The sequence below is a fragment of the Microcaecilia unicolor genome, chromosome 6, assembly GCF_901765095.1.
Source record: "Microcaecilia unicolor chromosome 6, aMicUni1.1, whole genome shotgun sequence".
Lineage (NCBI taxonomy): Eukaryota > Metazoa > Chordata > Amphibia > Gymnophiona > Siphonopidae > Microcaecilia > Microcaecilia unicolor.
In genome coordinates, this window is record NC_044036.1 from 296,091,758 (window position 1) to 296,109,574 (window position 17,817).

The 17,817-nt window shown below is 42.9% G+C and overlaps 1 protein-coding gene across 1 annotated transcript in view; it reads left to right on the forward strand.

The window, feature by feature from the left end:
- Window positions 1-17,817, forward strand: part of CFAP157 (cilia and flagella associated protein 157) — a 47,865-nt gene that overhangs the window by 14,324 nt on the left and 15,724 nt on the right. The window contains exon 2 of the mRNA XM_030206682.1: window positions 3,007-3,278. Coding sequence (XP_030062542.1) covers window positions 3,007-3,278 — 272 coding nt within the window. The remainder of the gene's footprint in view (window positions 1-3,006; window positions 3,279-17,817) is intronic.

The following is a 17,817-nucleotide window of genomic DNA, read 5'->3' on the forward strand; positions in this document are numbered from 1 at the left end:
CGAGCTAGCGGTTTCCAAGACGGTGTTCGTGCCTCGTGACTGCCAGCCGTCCTGCTAGCTCCTTCCAAGATTGTGTTTGGTTCTCAAGTCTGCTAGCCGTCCTGCTAGCCATTTCCAAGACTGTGTTTGGTTCAAGTCTGCTAGCTGGCCTGCTAGCCATTTCCAAGACTGTGTTTGGTTCTCAAGTCTGCTAGCCGTCCTGCTAGCCATTTCCAAGACTGTGTTTGGTTCAAGTCTGCTAGCCGTCCTGCTAGCCATTTCCAAGACTGTGTTTGGTTCTCAAGTCTGCTAGCCGTCCTGCTAGCCATTTCCAAGACTGTGTTTGGTTCTCAAGTCTGCTAGCCGTCCTGCTAGCCATTTCCAAGACTGTGTTTGGTTCAAGTCTGCTAGCCGTCCTGCTAGCCATTTCCAAGACTGTGTTTGGTTCAAGTCTGCTAGCCGTCCTGCTAGCCCCTTCCAAGACTATGTTTTGTTCTCAAGCCGGCTAGCCGCCCCGCTAGCTAGTTCCAAGACTGCGTTTGTTCCTGTTGTCAGCGAACCGTCCGGTTAAGCCGCGTTACCCAAGACTCTGTATCCATAGCCAGCCAGGCCAGCCGTCGCCCCGTGGTTCCAGCAGTCCTGCTGGCCGCCCGCAGCTGAGGGCTCAACCCTCGGTGAACGGCGGTCGCCGCAGGTGAAGATTCGGGGTGCGCGGTTATTTCCTGGGCCTCATAGAGCTCGGGAGAACTCGAGAGCTCACCTACACCCGAGTGACCTCAGGGCCACGACACTAGTATGTCTAGTTAATGACCTTTTTCATGGGATGCAGTGGTTGGTGCTGTTTTGAGGTTCCATTGGTCCAGGAAGTTTGATAAAAACCTGGTTATGGTGTCAAGGTGTTTTTCTAGGTGTAGATTGATGTCTCCTAGTAGGAGGACGTTCGAGAAATTGGTACAGGTGTTTGATACAAAGTCCATGAAATCGTCTTGGGTGTTGTACCAGCTTCCTGAGGGGTGGTAAAAAAGTATGCAATGTAGTTGACCAGTTAATGTTGTGTCTGTGATTTTGCATGCCAAAATTTCAATTTCAGATGATATGTGTTCGGCGACACATTGGAATATTAAGTTAACCCTGCCTCATTTCTTTTTGGTCCTGCTGATGTGTATTATTTTATAACCTGGTGGGCAAAGGTCGAGTAGTACTGGGTCGTCTTTAAGAATCTCTGTTTTATTTGGGTTCAGGCAAAGGTTGTTGTTGTTTGCCCATTCATGAGTTGCGGTTAGGCAGGCAGTCAGTTTACTCAGAGCTGTGGGTAGATCTCATTCAGTGGGTATGAGTAGTTGCACGTCATCAGCATAGATGTAGAAGTTTTTGTCCACTGACCACAGCAGCTCAACCAAAGGCTTGAGGTAGATATTTAATAAAATGGGAGACAGTATGGATCCTTGTGGCACCCCACAGTCCAGTGCCCAAGGTGATGATGTTCTGTTGCTGAACAGAACTGATTGTTGTCTATCTGATAGGTAGGATTTGAACCAAGTAAGTACTGTGCCACTGATATCTGTTTCTGTCAGTCTTGTAAGCATGATATTATGATCCACGGTGTCAAAGGCTGCTGAGAAATCGAGCAACACTAATATTGAGGCAGATCTCCTGTCATGGTTTCTGTGCAGATCATCAAGAAGGGACATAAGAACTGTCTAGGTTCTGTACCCAGGTCTGAAGCCAGATTGACATGGGTCTAGTCAATTACTTTCAATTAGCCAATCGTTGAGTTGACTGCAAACTATCCGTTCTATAAGTTTTGCCAGGAAATTAATGTTAGAGACTGGTCGGTAGTTTTCGAGCTTGTCCTGGTCCAGTGAGCTCTTTTTCAGTAGGGGACACACTTTTTAGTATTGTTGACAGCTGCTCTTCCATAAGAGAGGAGCTAACAATTTTAGTAGCCCCTTCAACGAGACCTGTTCTCACTCGTTTTACAATCTTTGCTGGGCAGGTTGTAGGCCGTAGATCTTTCAGGATATTTTCAAGAGCTTCCTCTGTGACCTAATTGAATGACTCCCAGATCTGTGCATGGCGGGGAAGAAAGAGTGCTGTCTTCATTAGCTGATAGGAGCTTTGATTGAGCTGTCTGTAGGTCCTGATGGAGATTTTAATGTTGTTGGCAAAATAAGTGGCAAAATCATTGCTGGTTAGTTGTGACTGGGAAGGCTGGTTTTGTTGTAGGGTTTGCAGTAGGCTGTTTACTATTTTAAGTATCTGCTTGGTTGAATTTGCAGCTTGTTCTATGTGTTGAGAAAAATATTGGTTTTTTGGCTGTTGTTATGGCCTGGCAAGTACATTGTCATGTGTTTCTTACAGTTGAGCCTGTCTTCATCTAGATGAGATTTTCTCCATTTCTTTCAAGTTGACATCCTTGATGCTTAAGGAGCCACAGTTCTGGGGAGAACAATGGGGAACGTTTGTTTGTGGAGCATAGGACCTTCTTTAGAGGTGTCGTTTTTTCTAATGCCATTGCTAAGCATGCATTCCAGATAGCAACCTGGTCTGACACTGTCTTCATGTTTTCATCCACAAGAGGGTAGGACAAGACTTCTAGGAAGTTTTCAGCAGTCAGATTTCTCATGTCTTGGATTTCCTTCCAAACTTTGATTGGGCCCATCTGTTTTATGTAGTCCTTAATAGAAATTTTGATTAGAAAATGATCAGTTCGTGATAAGGGTGTTATCTGTATGCCACCAGCCTTGTGTTCCAAGATGTCATCCGCTTTGCAGAACACCAAGTCTAGCATATGGCCCTTTTTCTGTGTTGGAGATTTGATCACCTGAATTAATCCTAGAGTTGCCATATTTTACTTCCCTCTCCCCTGTTCCTGCCACCTTAACTACCCTCATTACTTCTCCCCTGCATTCTCTCTCTCTCTCATTTGTTTAGACTTTATGTTTTTTGCCACCCTTATTGCTTTCTTTTCTCCTTTCCTTGCTCCTGAGTTGTTTTTACTCTTCAGCAGCTACTTTGCTTTATCAGGTACCAAAGGAGACTAGATGAGCTGGAAACTAGTGAGGTTATCTTCCAGGCCAAATATGATCAGATGCTCAAGGACAAGAAGGAGATTGTGAGTTTTCTGAAGCGGACCTTAGAACAGCGCATGGATGAATTGACTGAGTTGAATGAGCAGCTTATCAACATACAGCAGGCAAAAGAGGCAGACAAGGATGCTTTTGAGGCTCAGCTGGCACATGAGCGGCACGAGTCCCAGGAAATGAAGGATCAGCTCACCTCGGAGAATATGGTACTAGGTATGTGTACATCTTATAACCTATTAGTCATTAACGTATCTGTACAAAATATGTATTTAACATGTATGTATGCAAAAGTCTTCACACCCTTGTACATTTTTCACATTCTACTATCTAAAAAATATAATTGAAAATTAATTAAAGTAGGAGTTTGTTGTGTAGATCAATGAAGCATTCTCTACACGTTCGATGTGAAAGAAAAATTTAAATATTCAAAATTAATGAAGAATATGAAAACAAAACTTCTTGATTGCATAAATCTCCATGCCCTTTGTCATAGCAAAACCCATTTCCAAAGCTTGCCTTGACAAGGTCTTTAATGAGTTAAACAGTGCAAACTTGTTTCCAGTCTTAGTAGTTGAGCTGATTGGAATGCTCCTAGGTGAAAGATCAAAACTATTTCTATTATATGAAATTAATTTGAAGGAAAGATCCAAACGTACTGAATGAGGAGCTTCTGAAAGAACTTTAGGATAAAGTTCTTCAGAGGTACAGATTGAAATACAACTTTCCCCAATCTCTCTTGGTCCATAGTTGCAGAGAGGAAACAGTTTGCTATCAAGACATTGCTTTGATCATGCTGCTGAATAGCATTACACCATTGAGTCATTTTTTGGTCCTCGTATTGTGTTGGAATATTGCGTTTCAGTGTTAAAAACTGTAACCTACCTGTTTGACCCCTGATGCAGACATTTTGTGCTAAAACATGACCCTCATTGGATCTATGAATAAAGGACCAAGTGTTCATTCTAACCTTGAAGGCCCTTTGTTCGTGCTTGTGTGTTGTGTACTTTGATCCCTGTACTTGCTGCTGTGCATTGCTTTGATCAAGCCACCTTTCAAAGTCTGTACCATGAGTAAAGGAAAACTGCTGAGGAAGGTCACTGCAGTTTAAAAAAAAAAAATAGCCTACAGAGACCTCAAGCTGAGACGGGGAGGGGGGATGTTGACTTCAACAATTTTAAGATTACTCTACAAACATGCGATAAGAAACATAATGCCATCCGTACAGTAGAGCGTGATGGTAGTAGCATTATTTTGTGGCAATGCTTTGCTGCAACAAGGAGAGGGAGACTTGTGAAGATCAAAGGCAAATCCTGGAGGAAAATCTGTTTCAGTCTGTTGGAGAGCTCCACCTCAGCAGGGCAATGATCCTAAGCACAAAGCAAAAGCAACAGCGGAGTGGTTCAGTAAGAAGAAGGTAAAATGTCCTCAGGTGAGCCAATCAAAACTCAGCCCTGAATCTAACAGAAACTCTGTGGCAAGATTTGAAGACTGCAGTGCATAGGCGACTCACAAATCAATTAAAGCTTGATTTCTTTGCGTTTATATTCCCGTCTGTTTTTTTCCATTGTTTTTCTATGCAGATTGTACTTTTCCTATTCAAGAGTGTAATTTCGACTGTAACTTTTCATAATATTATAAATTAAAAGAGAGTTTGCCTGTTCTCATTGGCGGAATTATTTAAAAACTGCACTATCCTACTTTGGAAAATTGGTGGAAAGTTATCATAAATGGATTGTGGCTGTTATTGATGTAAAAGAGGCTTCAACCAAGTACTGAATTGCAGGGTGTGAAGACTTATGCAATCAATATTTTTTTGATTCTTAGTCTAATTATGTTTTGAATATTTCTATAATTGTTAACATTGAAAGTGTGGCGTATGTTGTGTAAATCATCAAAATGACTCCTATTTTAATGCAGTCTGAATTGTATTTTTTTTAGCTAGCAGAATGCGAAAAATGTATAAAGATGTGAAGACTTTTCCAAGGCACTATATGTTGGAGGTAGGATTTTATGACTACAATAGGGCATGTAATGTTAAACACTCATTCTTTTTTTTTCTATTTTATTTCAGTTCAGTGACGTAGCTACAAGGGGGGGCCTTGGAGGCCCAGGCCCCCCCCACTCCAGCCTCAGGCCCCTCCCAAACTTGGTGGCCAGTCAAGTGCCTGGGTTTTGGGCACTAGTGGCTGCCCTTCCACTCTCTGCTTCAGCCATCATGCTGTCTCCTATTCTCAATCATGCTCGTTCTCCTACTCCCTTTCATCTCCCTACAGCGCTGGCTTCTTACATTTTCTGGGCTGCCAGCAGTGTCAGTGAGGTAAGCAGACTGCCTTCAGCAGCTCAGAAGCTTTCCCTCTGTTGCAATTTCGGGACAGACACTGCAACGGAAGGAGAGCTTCTGGGGCCGCTGAAGGCAGTGCACTTACCTCACTCACGCTGCTGGCGGCCCGAAAAATTGAAGAAGACATCGTTGCTGGGAGCCAGAAGTAAGGGAGCGAGTAGGAGAGAGCTGACCAAGGCGGTTAGATTGAGATGGTTGAAGCCCATGAGGTTAGTCTTCCTTTCCCTCTCTGTGCACCCGTCATCCCCATTACCCAAACAAAGCAAGCAAATCTATGAGCATCTCTATCCACGTCATTATTTATCGTTGGTGGTATTATTATTTGATCTCACTTATATTTTTCAACATGCCGGCTTGTGCAGCATACAGATGTACACAGAGGAAGTATTGGTTTCATTAGTTAGAGTTCTAAATTGTAATCATTGTGTCATTTGGAGGGGCTGGTTATAGGGACTCACTGTATTCTGATGTTTTCACCTAGTAAAGGGCCACCAAAACAAACATTATGAATATCAGGTGCTTAACAATCAGACTTACTATTTATAAGTACAGTTTAAAAAAATCATTAATTAGGTTGATACCTGGGGACATTTAACATTTTATTTCCTGTGTCTATATCAAAAGAAAAAAAAAGATGTGTGGGAGCTTGCTCCTTTTGTAAATCTGTTGGCTCAGGCTCCTTTCTATGTAAAATTTCCATCACTGTTTCATTATTGCTACCAAGTATTATATATTAAGGGCATTTGCTTTAAACTTTATTTTAATTTGTTTATCCAGTCCTTACGTGCACATGGTTTTGCTTTTTTAAACCCAAAGGTAAATCCTAAGGATGGTTGAACAATTAGGAATAAAGTGTGTTGTTTCTGACTTGTTTTGGACTGCTTTGGGTCCTACTGATCTGTACATCTGCTGTCTAGGATTTTGGAAGATGGAAATGAGAAAGTAAAATTAAGTTTTGTGATATTGAAGGGGGTAGAAGGAGCACTGTCAGGAACTCCAGGAAGAGAAAGCAGTAGAACCAGAGGAAGGGACAAGAAGACTTATTTTATTAATACAGCTTACTAAGGCATTTTATATTTGTTATAAAGCAAAGTTGAGGGATATGTGCCACTGCAGTAATTATTTTCCAGGATACTGTGATGTATGTTGAGAGGCTGACCAGACTCAAGTCTACTGTAATGACAAAGTTTAAGTTATAGGATAATGCAACTTCATTTAAAAATGTTAATGTTTCCAAGGTTTCCATAAGTGTGCATGTAGTTTATGTTGATGCCGCACAGATTGCTTACTTAGAAATCCATTATCAGGTGTAATCTAAGGCATTATTTAGGAGTATACCAAGCACTACTCACACCTATATACCTAGTGCCCCCCCCCCCCCCATGTCAACTCTGGACCTTCTCAGAATGTCAGGTCTGGTCACACCCCTATTTCAGTTTGAGTTATCTTTCTGTAAAAAAGCCTGATTCAAAAATCAATGTTTTTGTTATGAAACCAGCTCAATCATTTAGGGCCCTGTTTACTAAGGTGCGTTAGTGTTTTTAGCGCGCCTACTCTTAGCACGTGCACTAACCATGTAGGCACCTATTGTAGGCATTTACATGGTTAATGCATGTTAAAAACGTTAATGTGCCTATAATGCTGCTTAGTAAATAGGGCCCTTATACTGCAAGAATAAACAAACATTCCCTGCTACTCATAAACGTTTGGGGGGGGGGGGGAAGGAGGGAGGAGGGCCATGGTTTCTTACTGCTCAATAAATGACGACCTCCACTTGAGCTATTGCACTATACGCTGTCACTTTTCATGCAGAAGGCGATGGATGCATGGAATAGCCTCCCAGAATGGGTAGTGGACTTCAAGAGGGGATAGAATGAATACTGTAAAGTTAATTAGTTGCAAAATGTGAATAATTTTTCTATCAGTCTGGTAAACTGGCAGTATGCAAAAACTAGAAGGTCTGAGGAAAAGCAGGAGCTTATGTAGGCTGGTGGTGATAAGTGCCATTGGGAAAGGTCATGGGAATCTGAAAGATTGGTAACCTTGTGTTACAGAATTGGACTGAGAATACATCTGTTTTTTTTATTTTTGCTTCTTCTTGAAGATGTCTGCACCATCTTTTATTAACTCCTGTAATTTGAGATGGTAATGATGATCTTTACATCTTATAGTGAACACTAGTAAGAGGCCCGTTTCAGAGCAAATGAAACGGGCGCTAGCAAGGTTTTCATCGCCAACACCCCCCTCCCTCCCTGGCCAACCCCTTTGTTGTTCTGCCATTGCTTCGCCCCCAACGTCATGACGTTTGACGCGAGGGCGGGGCCCGGAGCGATCCCCCCCCCCCGCCTCCCTCCCTGCCAACCCCTTTGTTCTGCCATTGCTCCGCCCTCGAGGGCAGGGCCCGGAGCGATTTGGTGGCTTCACCACCACGAACCTTCGAACCTTTTTGAAGGAAGTCAGGGCTTGGCTTCACTGACGTCAGTGTCCTCAGAACGTTGAGGGTGAGTTTTATTATAGTAGATATGTATGAATGAGCAACTGCCCTGTTGATTTTAATATGGGATATAATTGATTTTGACCCCAGACAGACAGTGTAGCCGAAACACTATTGGGTCCTTTTTGTCTGTTTTATTAACAGTTGGAGCTGGGACTTGACTCTGCTCACCCGATTACCCCCCCCCCCCCCCCAATTTTCCATTCCTCTCCGTTTAATGCCTCTTCCTGTACCCCACCCTCACTCCTTCCCTCCCACCTTTGAAATAACATAACTTACAATTAAATATGGTAGCAAAAACAAGGCCGCAGCTTTGATTTATTGAATATAACAAATTTTAAACGTACAACAGTAAAATTATAACATTCACCCAAGCTAAGCTTAAAGCAATTTCTTTGATTCAAACTTTGACCTGCAGCGCCCCGCCATGTCAGCTAGGGCAAGTGCCAGGCATGGTCCTCCATGCCCCCTTTTGATCTGATGAGCAATAGCCCCCTAGTTTGGATGACCCTCCCCATAAGCTGTGACATAACCAGCTTGGCCCTGTTGTCAACGCCCATCCTCCAAAAGCCCCAACCCCATAAGGGAGAGTGAGTGAAGCCAACTCTGAGGAGCAGGAAAGACACTGCTGCCCAGAGGCAAGTTCCTTATATAAGCTACCCTTATCACCCACCCCCCCAGTTTCCCAGCCAATCAGTGAGCTGGCCTTAGGTGGGAAAAATCTTTTTTTTTTTTTTTTTAAATAAATTCCCCTTCCTCCCAATTTAGCTTCTTCTTTTTCTTCCGCTACCCCTTACCTCTCCCTTCTTTATTAGGCCTACAAAGCAGGCCCTTGAGTGGTTGCAACCAGCCCAAGGTTAGTATTGCGCTACGATACTGGCTGTTGGGCTCACATGAATAAACTTTTTGTCTATTTTGTTAGCAATCCATTGTGTTTTTGTGGTTCTCTATTTTTGCTCTTTCGGTACTTTTTATAGTATAGAAAACTGTTGTACATATACAGTCATCTACAATTATTTGGGTTCATGGTATTCCCATAGCTTGGTTTAACAAACTCCGCTGACCAGGTCAAAGGGAAATGGCCTGAAAGAAGAGACAAGTTAAATAGTTATGAATACTTCCTGGGCTTGCTCTGCTGGATTTGTGCTTCTCTGGGCATATGTTCAGCTTTCTACATGGAATGTTGCTAGTGGAATAGCAACATTCCATGTAGAATCTCCAATAGCAGCAACATTATTTCTCAGTTTTTGGAGTATCTAGTGGTACTTGGTAATCTTTGATAACTTTTTTTCTGCAGGTTTAGTATTTCTTATGTGTTTTTAATATTTTGCGAGATTATCAGGTTTTGATATCTTTTGTAGAATTGGGAGTGCTTATTTCACACTTTAGCATTCTGGATTGCTAAATTGAGTTTGGTTTGGGTTTAAGCTCTTTTCGCATATCCCAAAAGGAGTTATCTATGGCCTCTATTTTACAGAAAGTTCTTAAGTATCTTGCTTTTTTTTTTTTTTTCATTGCACAGAGGTCAGTGTAATGAAGTGTGGGAAACTTAGGACACAGCTTAGTGTGAGTTCTGTACACAGTTAGAACATAAGTGTTGCCGTACTGGGAAAGACCGAAGGTCCATCAAGCCCACTGTTTCCAGCAGTTGCCAATCCAGGTCACAAGTACCTTGCAAGATCCAAGAACAGCAAAACAGATTTTATGCTGCTTATAATAGAAATAAGCAGTGGATTTTCCCACGTCCATGTTAGTAATAGCTTATGGACTTTTCTTTTAGGAAATTATCCAAAACTTTTTAAAACCCTGCTAAGCTAACTGCTTTTACCACATTCTCTGGCAATAAATTCCAGAGTTTAATTGCATATTGAATGAAGAAATATTTTCTCCAGTTTGTTTTAAATTTACTACTTAGTAGCTTCACTGCATGCCCCCTAGTCCTAGTATTTTTGGAAAGAGTAAACAAGTGATTCATGTTTACCCATTCCACTCAGTATTCTATAGACTGCTATCATATCTCCCCTCAGCCGTCTCTTCTCCAGCCCTAGCTGCTTTAGCCTTTCCTCACAGGGAAGCCATCCCATCCCCTTTATTATCTTCATTGCTCTTCTCTGTACCTTTTCTAATTCTGTTATATCTTTTTTGAGCTGCGGTGACCAGAATTGCACACAGTATTCAAGGTGTGGTTGTGCCATGGAGTAATACAAAGGCATTATAACATTCTTATTTTTGTTTTCCATTCATTTCTTAATAATTCCTAACATTCTATTTGCTTTCTTAGCTGCCGCTGCTCACTGAGTAGATGGTTTCAACATATCAACAATGACATCTAGATCCTTTTCCTGGGCAGTGACTCTTAATGTGGAATCTTGCGTCGTGTAGCTATAATTTGGGTTCCTCTTTCTGACATGCATCACTTTGCACTTGCTCACATTAAATGTCATCTGCCATTTGAATGCCCAGTCTTCCTCAGCTCTTAAGGGCCTCATAATTTTTCACAGTGCTCTTGCAATTTAACAACTTTGTGTCATCAGCAAATTTAATTACCTCACTAGTTATTCCCATCTCTAGATCATTTATAAATATGTTAAAAAGCAGTGGTTCCAGCACAGTCCCCTAGGGAACCCCACTATCTACCCTTCTCCATTGAGAATAGTGGCCATTAAATCCTACTCTCTATTTTCTATCTTTTAACCAGTTTTAAGTACACAATAAGACATTGCCTCCTATCCTATGACTTTCTGATTTCCTCAGGACTCTTTCATGAGGTACAATATCGGCCAGCTTACCTTTATCCACATGTTTATTTCAGTACTGTTGTGCCTGCCCTATGTTCAAAACAATTAGCTGTTGTGGTAATAGTCTAGACTATTGTCCATTGCCCTCTGGCTTACACTGTGTAAACAGGTCAGCTGACTGTTAGAACATCTGATGTCCTTTAATTGACCCTAGTATCTTGCACATGCTCTGTAGCTGTATGTTATATAAGTTGTTTTGTTCAGATCATGCAATATATATATATATATATTGTAACAGGTACCTCTCTTGTGCAGCCAAGGATAGAACAATCTCCTCCAGCCACAGGCTCCCGGTACAATGAAGAAATAGATGTCCACCAGTAACTTCAATCTTAAGGACTTTTATTCCATGAAGGTTTCTAGTACACAGTTCCAACAGCAGCATAGCACATACCAGGATTCAATACATGCTTACAGGCTCCAGTCTGGGCTCTTTATCCAGTGCACAATAAACAGTAATTCAGTTCCCAAGACAAACAGTTCTTTCAGTTCATCATCACAGTTCAGTCACCAAGCAGCAGTTTCTACCTTCTATCCTCTTTACCTTCAGAGAGTTCAATATTTTAGGGACTCCTTCTACCCAAGGGTTTTCCCCTGCATCAGCTTCACAGTGAATTCAATACTTTTGGGACTTCGTCTCACCCAAGGAATCTCAGCCTGCTTCAGTACTTTAGGGACCTCCCTGCCCAAGGATTCTCAGCCTGTAACTGCTAGTACTTTAGGAACCTCCTTGCCCAAGGGTTTTCAGCCTGCCTCTCCTTCTGCTTCTCTCTCCTGAACTGAACTCCACTGCTGGGACTCCTTCCCACGTGCCTAATCAATCCCTGGCTTCAGCTACCCCCACCAATCATTCTTTCCATTAGCTTCCTCACACCCAAACCAGCTGAGTTAAGCATTAGACTAATGAGACCAATGATGAGCTCCTGCATACAGGGTTTCCTAACTCTTTTTCCACCTAGTGACAGCCACTCTACACAACCTGCCAGCTTACACCCATGTCTTCCCCGATTGCAGCTAGGAGTCCAGTCCGGGTTCTTCGTCTCACCCTCTGGCTCCTTGCCTGCAATGCCTTCTGGGACTTGTATTTCAGACTGAAACTGCCTTAACCCAACTATCCTGGAGGTGACTTATATATACCTTTGAATCATTGTGGGTTGAAATTCCATGTATAAAAGGGAAAAAAACGGTGATAGGAGTGTACTACCGTCCGCCTTGCCAGGATGAGCAGGTAGACACAGAAATGATAAAAGAAATCAGAGACGCGAACAAAATGGGCAATGTGATAATAATGGGTGACTTCAATTATCCAAATATAGACTGGGTAAATGTAACATCGGGACACGCTACAGAGATACAATTCCTTGATGAAATCAAGGACAGCTTTATGGAGCAACTGGTACAGGAGCTGACGAGAAAAGGAAAAATTCTAGACTTGGTCCTTAGTGGAGCGCATGATCTGGTGAGGGACGTTATGGTACTGGGGCCGCTTGATAACAGTGACCATAATATGATCAGTTTTGATATCGACCTTGAAGTAACTGTACACAGAGAGTCAAATACGTTAGCGTTTAACTTTAAAAAAGGAGACTATGATAAAATGAGAAGAACGGTAAAAAAAAAAAACTTAGGGGGGCAACTGAGAGAGTAAAAACTGTACAACAGGCGTGGACGCTGTTCAAAAATACCATCCTGGAGGCCCAGGCCATACATATTCCGCGAATTAGAAAAGAAAGACGGAACTCCAAAAGACAGCCGGCCTGGTTGAAAAGTGAGGTGAAGGAAGCTATTAGGGCTAAAAGAAACGCCTTCAGAAAATGGAAGAAGGAACCGTCTGAAAATAACAAGAAGCAGCATAAGGAGTGTCAAAGCAAATGCAAGGCGCAGATAAAGAAGGCCAAGAGGGATTACGAAAAAAAGATAGCATTAGAGGCAAAAAAAACATAGTAAAAATTTTTTCGGTATATTAAAAGCAGGAAGCCGGCAAAAGAATCGGTTGGGCCACTGGATGACCGAGAGGTAAAAGGGGCGATCAAGGAAGACAAAGACGTAGCGGAGAGACTGAATGAATTCTTTGCTTCGGTCTTCACCGAGGAAGATTTGGGTGGGATACCGGTGTCGGAAATGGTACTTCAAGCGGACGAGTCGGAGAAACTTACTGACTTCACGGTAAACCTGGAGGACGTAATGGGGCAGTTCGGCAAACTGAAGAGTAGCAAATCTCCTGGACCGGATGGTATTCACCCTAGAGTACTGATAGAACTGAAAAATGAGCTTGCGGAGCTACTGCTAGTGATACGCAACTTATCCTTAAAATCGAGCGTGGTACTGGAAGATTGGAGGGTGGCCAATGTAATGCCCATTTTTAAAAAAGGCTCCAGGGGAGATCCGGGAAATTATAGACCGGGAGTCTGACGTCGGTGCCGGGGAAAATGGTAGAGGCTATTAAAAACAAAATTACAGAGCACATCCGAGGACATGGATTACTGAGACCTAGTCAGCACGGCTTTTGTGTGGGGAAATCTTGCCTGACCAATTTACTTCAATTCTTTGAAGGAGTAAACAAACATGTGGACAAAGGGGAGCCGGTTGATATTGTGTATCTGGATTTTCAAAAGGCGTTTGACAAGGTACCTCATGAAAGGCTACAGAGGAAATTGGAGGGTCATGGGATAGGAGGAAAAGTCCTATTGTGGATTAAAAACTGGTTAAAGGATAGGAAACAGAGAGTGGGGTTAAATGGGCAGTATTCACAATGGAGAAGGGTAGTTAGTGGGGTTCCTCAGGGGTCTGTGCTAGGACCGCTGCTTTTTAATATATTTATAAATGATTTAGAGATGTGAGTAACTAGCGAGGTAATTAAATTTGCTGATGACACAAAGTTATTCAAAGTCGTTAACTCGCGACAGGATTGTGAAAAATTACAAGAGGACCTTACGAGACTGGGAGACTGGGCGGCTAAATGGCAGATGACGTTTAATGTGAGCAAGTGCAAGGTGATGCATGTGGGGAAAAAGAACCCGAATTATAGCTACGTCATGCAAGGTTCCACGTTAGGAGTTACGGACCAAGAAAGGGATCTGGGTGTCGTTGTCGATAACACACTGAAACCTTCTGCTCAGTGTGCTGCTGCGGCTAGGAAAGCGAATAGAATGTTGGGTATTATTAGGAAAGGTATGGAAAACGGGTGTGAGGATGTTATAATGCCGTTGTATCGCTCCATGGTACGACCGCACCTTGAGTATTGTGTTCAATTCTGGTCGCCGCATCTCAAGAAAGATATAGTAGAATTGGAAAAGGTGCAGCGAAGGGCGACTAAAATGATAGCGGGGATGGGACGACTTCTCTATGAAGAAAGACTAAGGAGGCTAGGGCTATTCAGCTTGGAGAAGAGACGGCTGAGGGGAGACATGATAGAGGTATATAAAATAATGAGTGGAGTGGAAAAGGTGGATGTGAAGCGTCTGTTCACGCTTTCCAAAAATACTAGGACTAGGGGGCATGCGATTAAACTACAGTGTAGTAAATTTAAAACAAATTGGAGAAAATTTTTCTTCACCCAACGTGTAATTAAACTCTGGAATTTATTGCCGGAAAATGTGGTGAAGGCGGTTAGCTTAGCAGAGTTTAAAAAGGGGTTGGACGGTTTCCTAAAGGACAAGTCCATAAACCGCTACTAAACGGACTTGGAAAAATCCAAAATTCCAGGAATAACATGTATAGAATGTTTGTACGTTTGGGAAGCTTGCCAGGTGCCCTTGGCCTGGATTGGCCGCTGTCGTGGACAAGATGCTGGGCTCGATGGACCCTTGGTCTTTTCCCAGTATGGCATTACTTATGTACTTTTATGTACTGTTTCCAACAGTGGCCAATCCAGGTTACAAGTACCTGGCAAGATCCCACAACAGTATAATACATTTTATGCTGTTTATCCTAGAAATAAGCAGTGGATTTTCCCCAAGTCATTTTAATTATGGCTTATGGACTTTTCTTTTAGGAAGCTATCCAAACCTTTTTAAACCCCGCTAAGCTAACTTCTTTTATTACATAGTAACATAGTAAATAACAGCAGATAAAGACCTGTACTGTCCATTCAGTCTGCCCAACAAGATAAACTAATTTTACATGGTATGTGATACTTTATATGTATACCCGAGTTTGATTTGTCCTTGCCTTTCTCAGGGCACAGACCGTAGAAGTCTGCCCAGTACTGTTCTTGTACTAAGTTCTGAAGCTAACATCGAAGCCCCTTAAAATTTACACTCCAGCCCATCCCTATGTATTCAGTCACGATCAAGGCGTAGACCGTAGAAGTCTGCCCAGCTCCCGTTTTGTTTCCAATTACTACTACTACTACTACTACTACTTAGCATTTCTATAGCGCTGCCAGGGTTACGCAGCGCTGTACAAGTTTAACATGGGGAAGGATAGTCCCTGCTCAAGAGAGCTTACAATCTAAAGGTTACAAACTATGTAGTCAGTGTAGGTAACTTACAACTTATGTAGTCAGTGGAGGTAGCTTACAATCTAGAGGTTACAAACTCTGAAGTCAGTGTAGGTAACAGTGTAGGTAATCTCCGCTAAGATTCCACGGAACCATTCCTTCTAAACAGGATTCCTTTGTGTTTATCCCTCACATGTTTGAATTCCATTACCGTTTTCATCTACACCACATCCTGCGGGAGGGCATTCCACATATCCACCACCCTCTCCATGAAAAAATTCTTCCTGACATTAGTCCTGAGTCTGCCCCCCTTCAACCTCAGTTCATGACCTCTAGTTCTACCGCCTTCCCGTCTCCGGAAAAGGTTCGTTTGTGGATTAATACCTTTCAAATATTTGAACGTCTGTATCATATCACTCCTGTTTCTCCTTTCCTCCAAGGTATACATGTTCAGGTCAGCATGTACGGTTTGCAACGCAAATCCCACACCATTTTCGTATCTTTTCTTTGCACCGCTTCCAGACTTTTTACATCTTTAGCAAGATACGGCCTCCAAAACTGAACACAGTACTCCAAGTGGGGCCTCATCAATGACTTGTAGAGGGGCATCAACACCTCCTTTCTTCTGCTGGTTATGCCCCTCTCTATGCAGCCTAGCATCCTTCTGGCCACAGCCGTTGCCTTGTCGCATTGTTTCTTCACCTTCAGATCCTCCGACACCAACACCCCAAGGTCTCTCTCCTGAGTTGAGCTTACTAATCTCTCCCCTCCTATCCAGTTTCTCTCTTTTGGGTTTCCGCACCCCAAGTGCATCACTCTACACTTATTGGCATTAAATTTTAACTAATAAAAAGACACTGGGGATCATACGCAGGGTTTCTCTTATATAATACTATCTGTTGAGCCCGGGCTAGTATGGGGTTTTGGCAAGGCCCCCTCCCCTCGCCGCTGCCCCCCCCCCCCCGAGGTCGCCGCTACCCCTGCACCCGGCCCGGGCCCTCTCTTCGGTATTGAACTTACATCGGCGAAACGCAGGCAGCATGCAGATCAGCTGAGCTCCCGGCCTTCCTTCTCTGCCTGTGTCCCGCCCTCGTGTGATGTAACGTCGGTGAAGGCAGGACACAGGCAGGGAAGAAAGGGCGACGGGAGCTCAGCTGTTCTGCGTGCTGCGTTTCGTCGATGTAAGTTCAATACCAAAGAGAGTGCTCAGGCCGGGTGGAGGGGGGGTGGTGGCCACCTCGGGGGGGGGGGGGGAGCGGTAGCGACGTCGGCGGCTTCACGCAGTTTCCCTCTGTGTCCCGCCCCCGTCATCACGTATTGACGCGGGGGTTGGTCAGAGAGCGAAGTCTCTACTGAGCATTTGCGAGTGAGTACGGTCACTCGCCATTTATATGTTTGATATCTATATCCAAATAGCTAGAAACCTTAGGAATTTAATTGTTTATTTAATAAATCATACGTAATGCAATAGTGTACAGTGCTGTGTAATTGTGCTCAGAATGCCATACATGAAACACAAATAGAGAATCTTCCCAACCAGTCCAAACTTAATTTAAATGTTATATTCAGTACTCCACATTCCTCAGATCTTCAATACAGTAATTTTCAGTGTATCAATATATCTTTCCCATAAACCTCAGTGATGTGCAATCACCAGCAATTACTCAATCCGGCGCTACCCGCACACATCAACCTCTTCAGTAAACAAGAGGTTGATGTGTGTCTTTCTGCACTTACCTTAATCTACACCTTCCCAACTGTAAAGATATTAAGTACAAATCCGTCTATGCGTCCAATTTTTCCTTTCTGGGTAGCCAGCTCTGGAACGTGCTACCAAGATCCATCCAAACTATCAACGGCCTTTTGCCCTTCAGAAAAGCATTGAAGACCCATCTCTTCAAGAAAGCCTACTCCAATGATTCAACATAACTAAAGCCTGCCCACTTGATTCTTATTGATGACTGTTTCCCATTATCCTTATTACTATCACAGGTCTTTTTCCTCTTCATCTTCCTTACGCCCACCCTTAATGCTTAACTCATACAACATTTTTATTCTTCATATTGTTACGATGTAAGCCGCATGGAGCCTGCCATGTGTGGGAAAGCGCAGGGTACAAATGTAATAAATAAATAAATATATCAGAAAAAAGTCTTGTCACCTCTCTTTACATCTTTAGCCATTTTTTCTTCCGCTCGCGCTTTCGCTAGCCGTATTTCCCTCTTCGCTTCTTTCGGTTTAATCCGATAATCTTTTCCGTGATCCTCTCTTTGCGTTCTTTTGTATTTCTTGAACAAAGCCTCTTTTACTTTTTTAGCTACTTGTTTGGAGAACCATATAGGCTTCCTGCCTCTTTTGTTTTTGTTTACTTTCCTCACAAAAAGATCAGTCGCCATATTTATAGCAGCCTTTAGCTTGGACCACTGTTTTTCCACTTCTCCTACGCCTTTCCACGCCAACAGCTCCTTCTTCAGGTATTCCCCGATTTTATCAAAATCAGTACATCTGAAATCCAGTACTTTGAGTTTTGTGCGTCCGCCTTCGCCCTTATATCAAACTATACGGTGTGATGATCACTATTACATAGGTGGGCACCCACCCGGATATCGGAAACACTACCTCCATTAGTGAGCACTAGATCCAGCATCGCCCCTTCCCTCGTGAGTTCCATCACCATT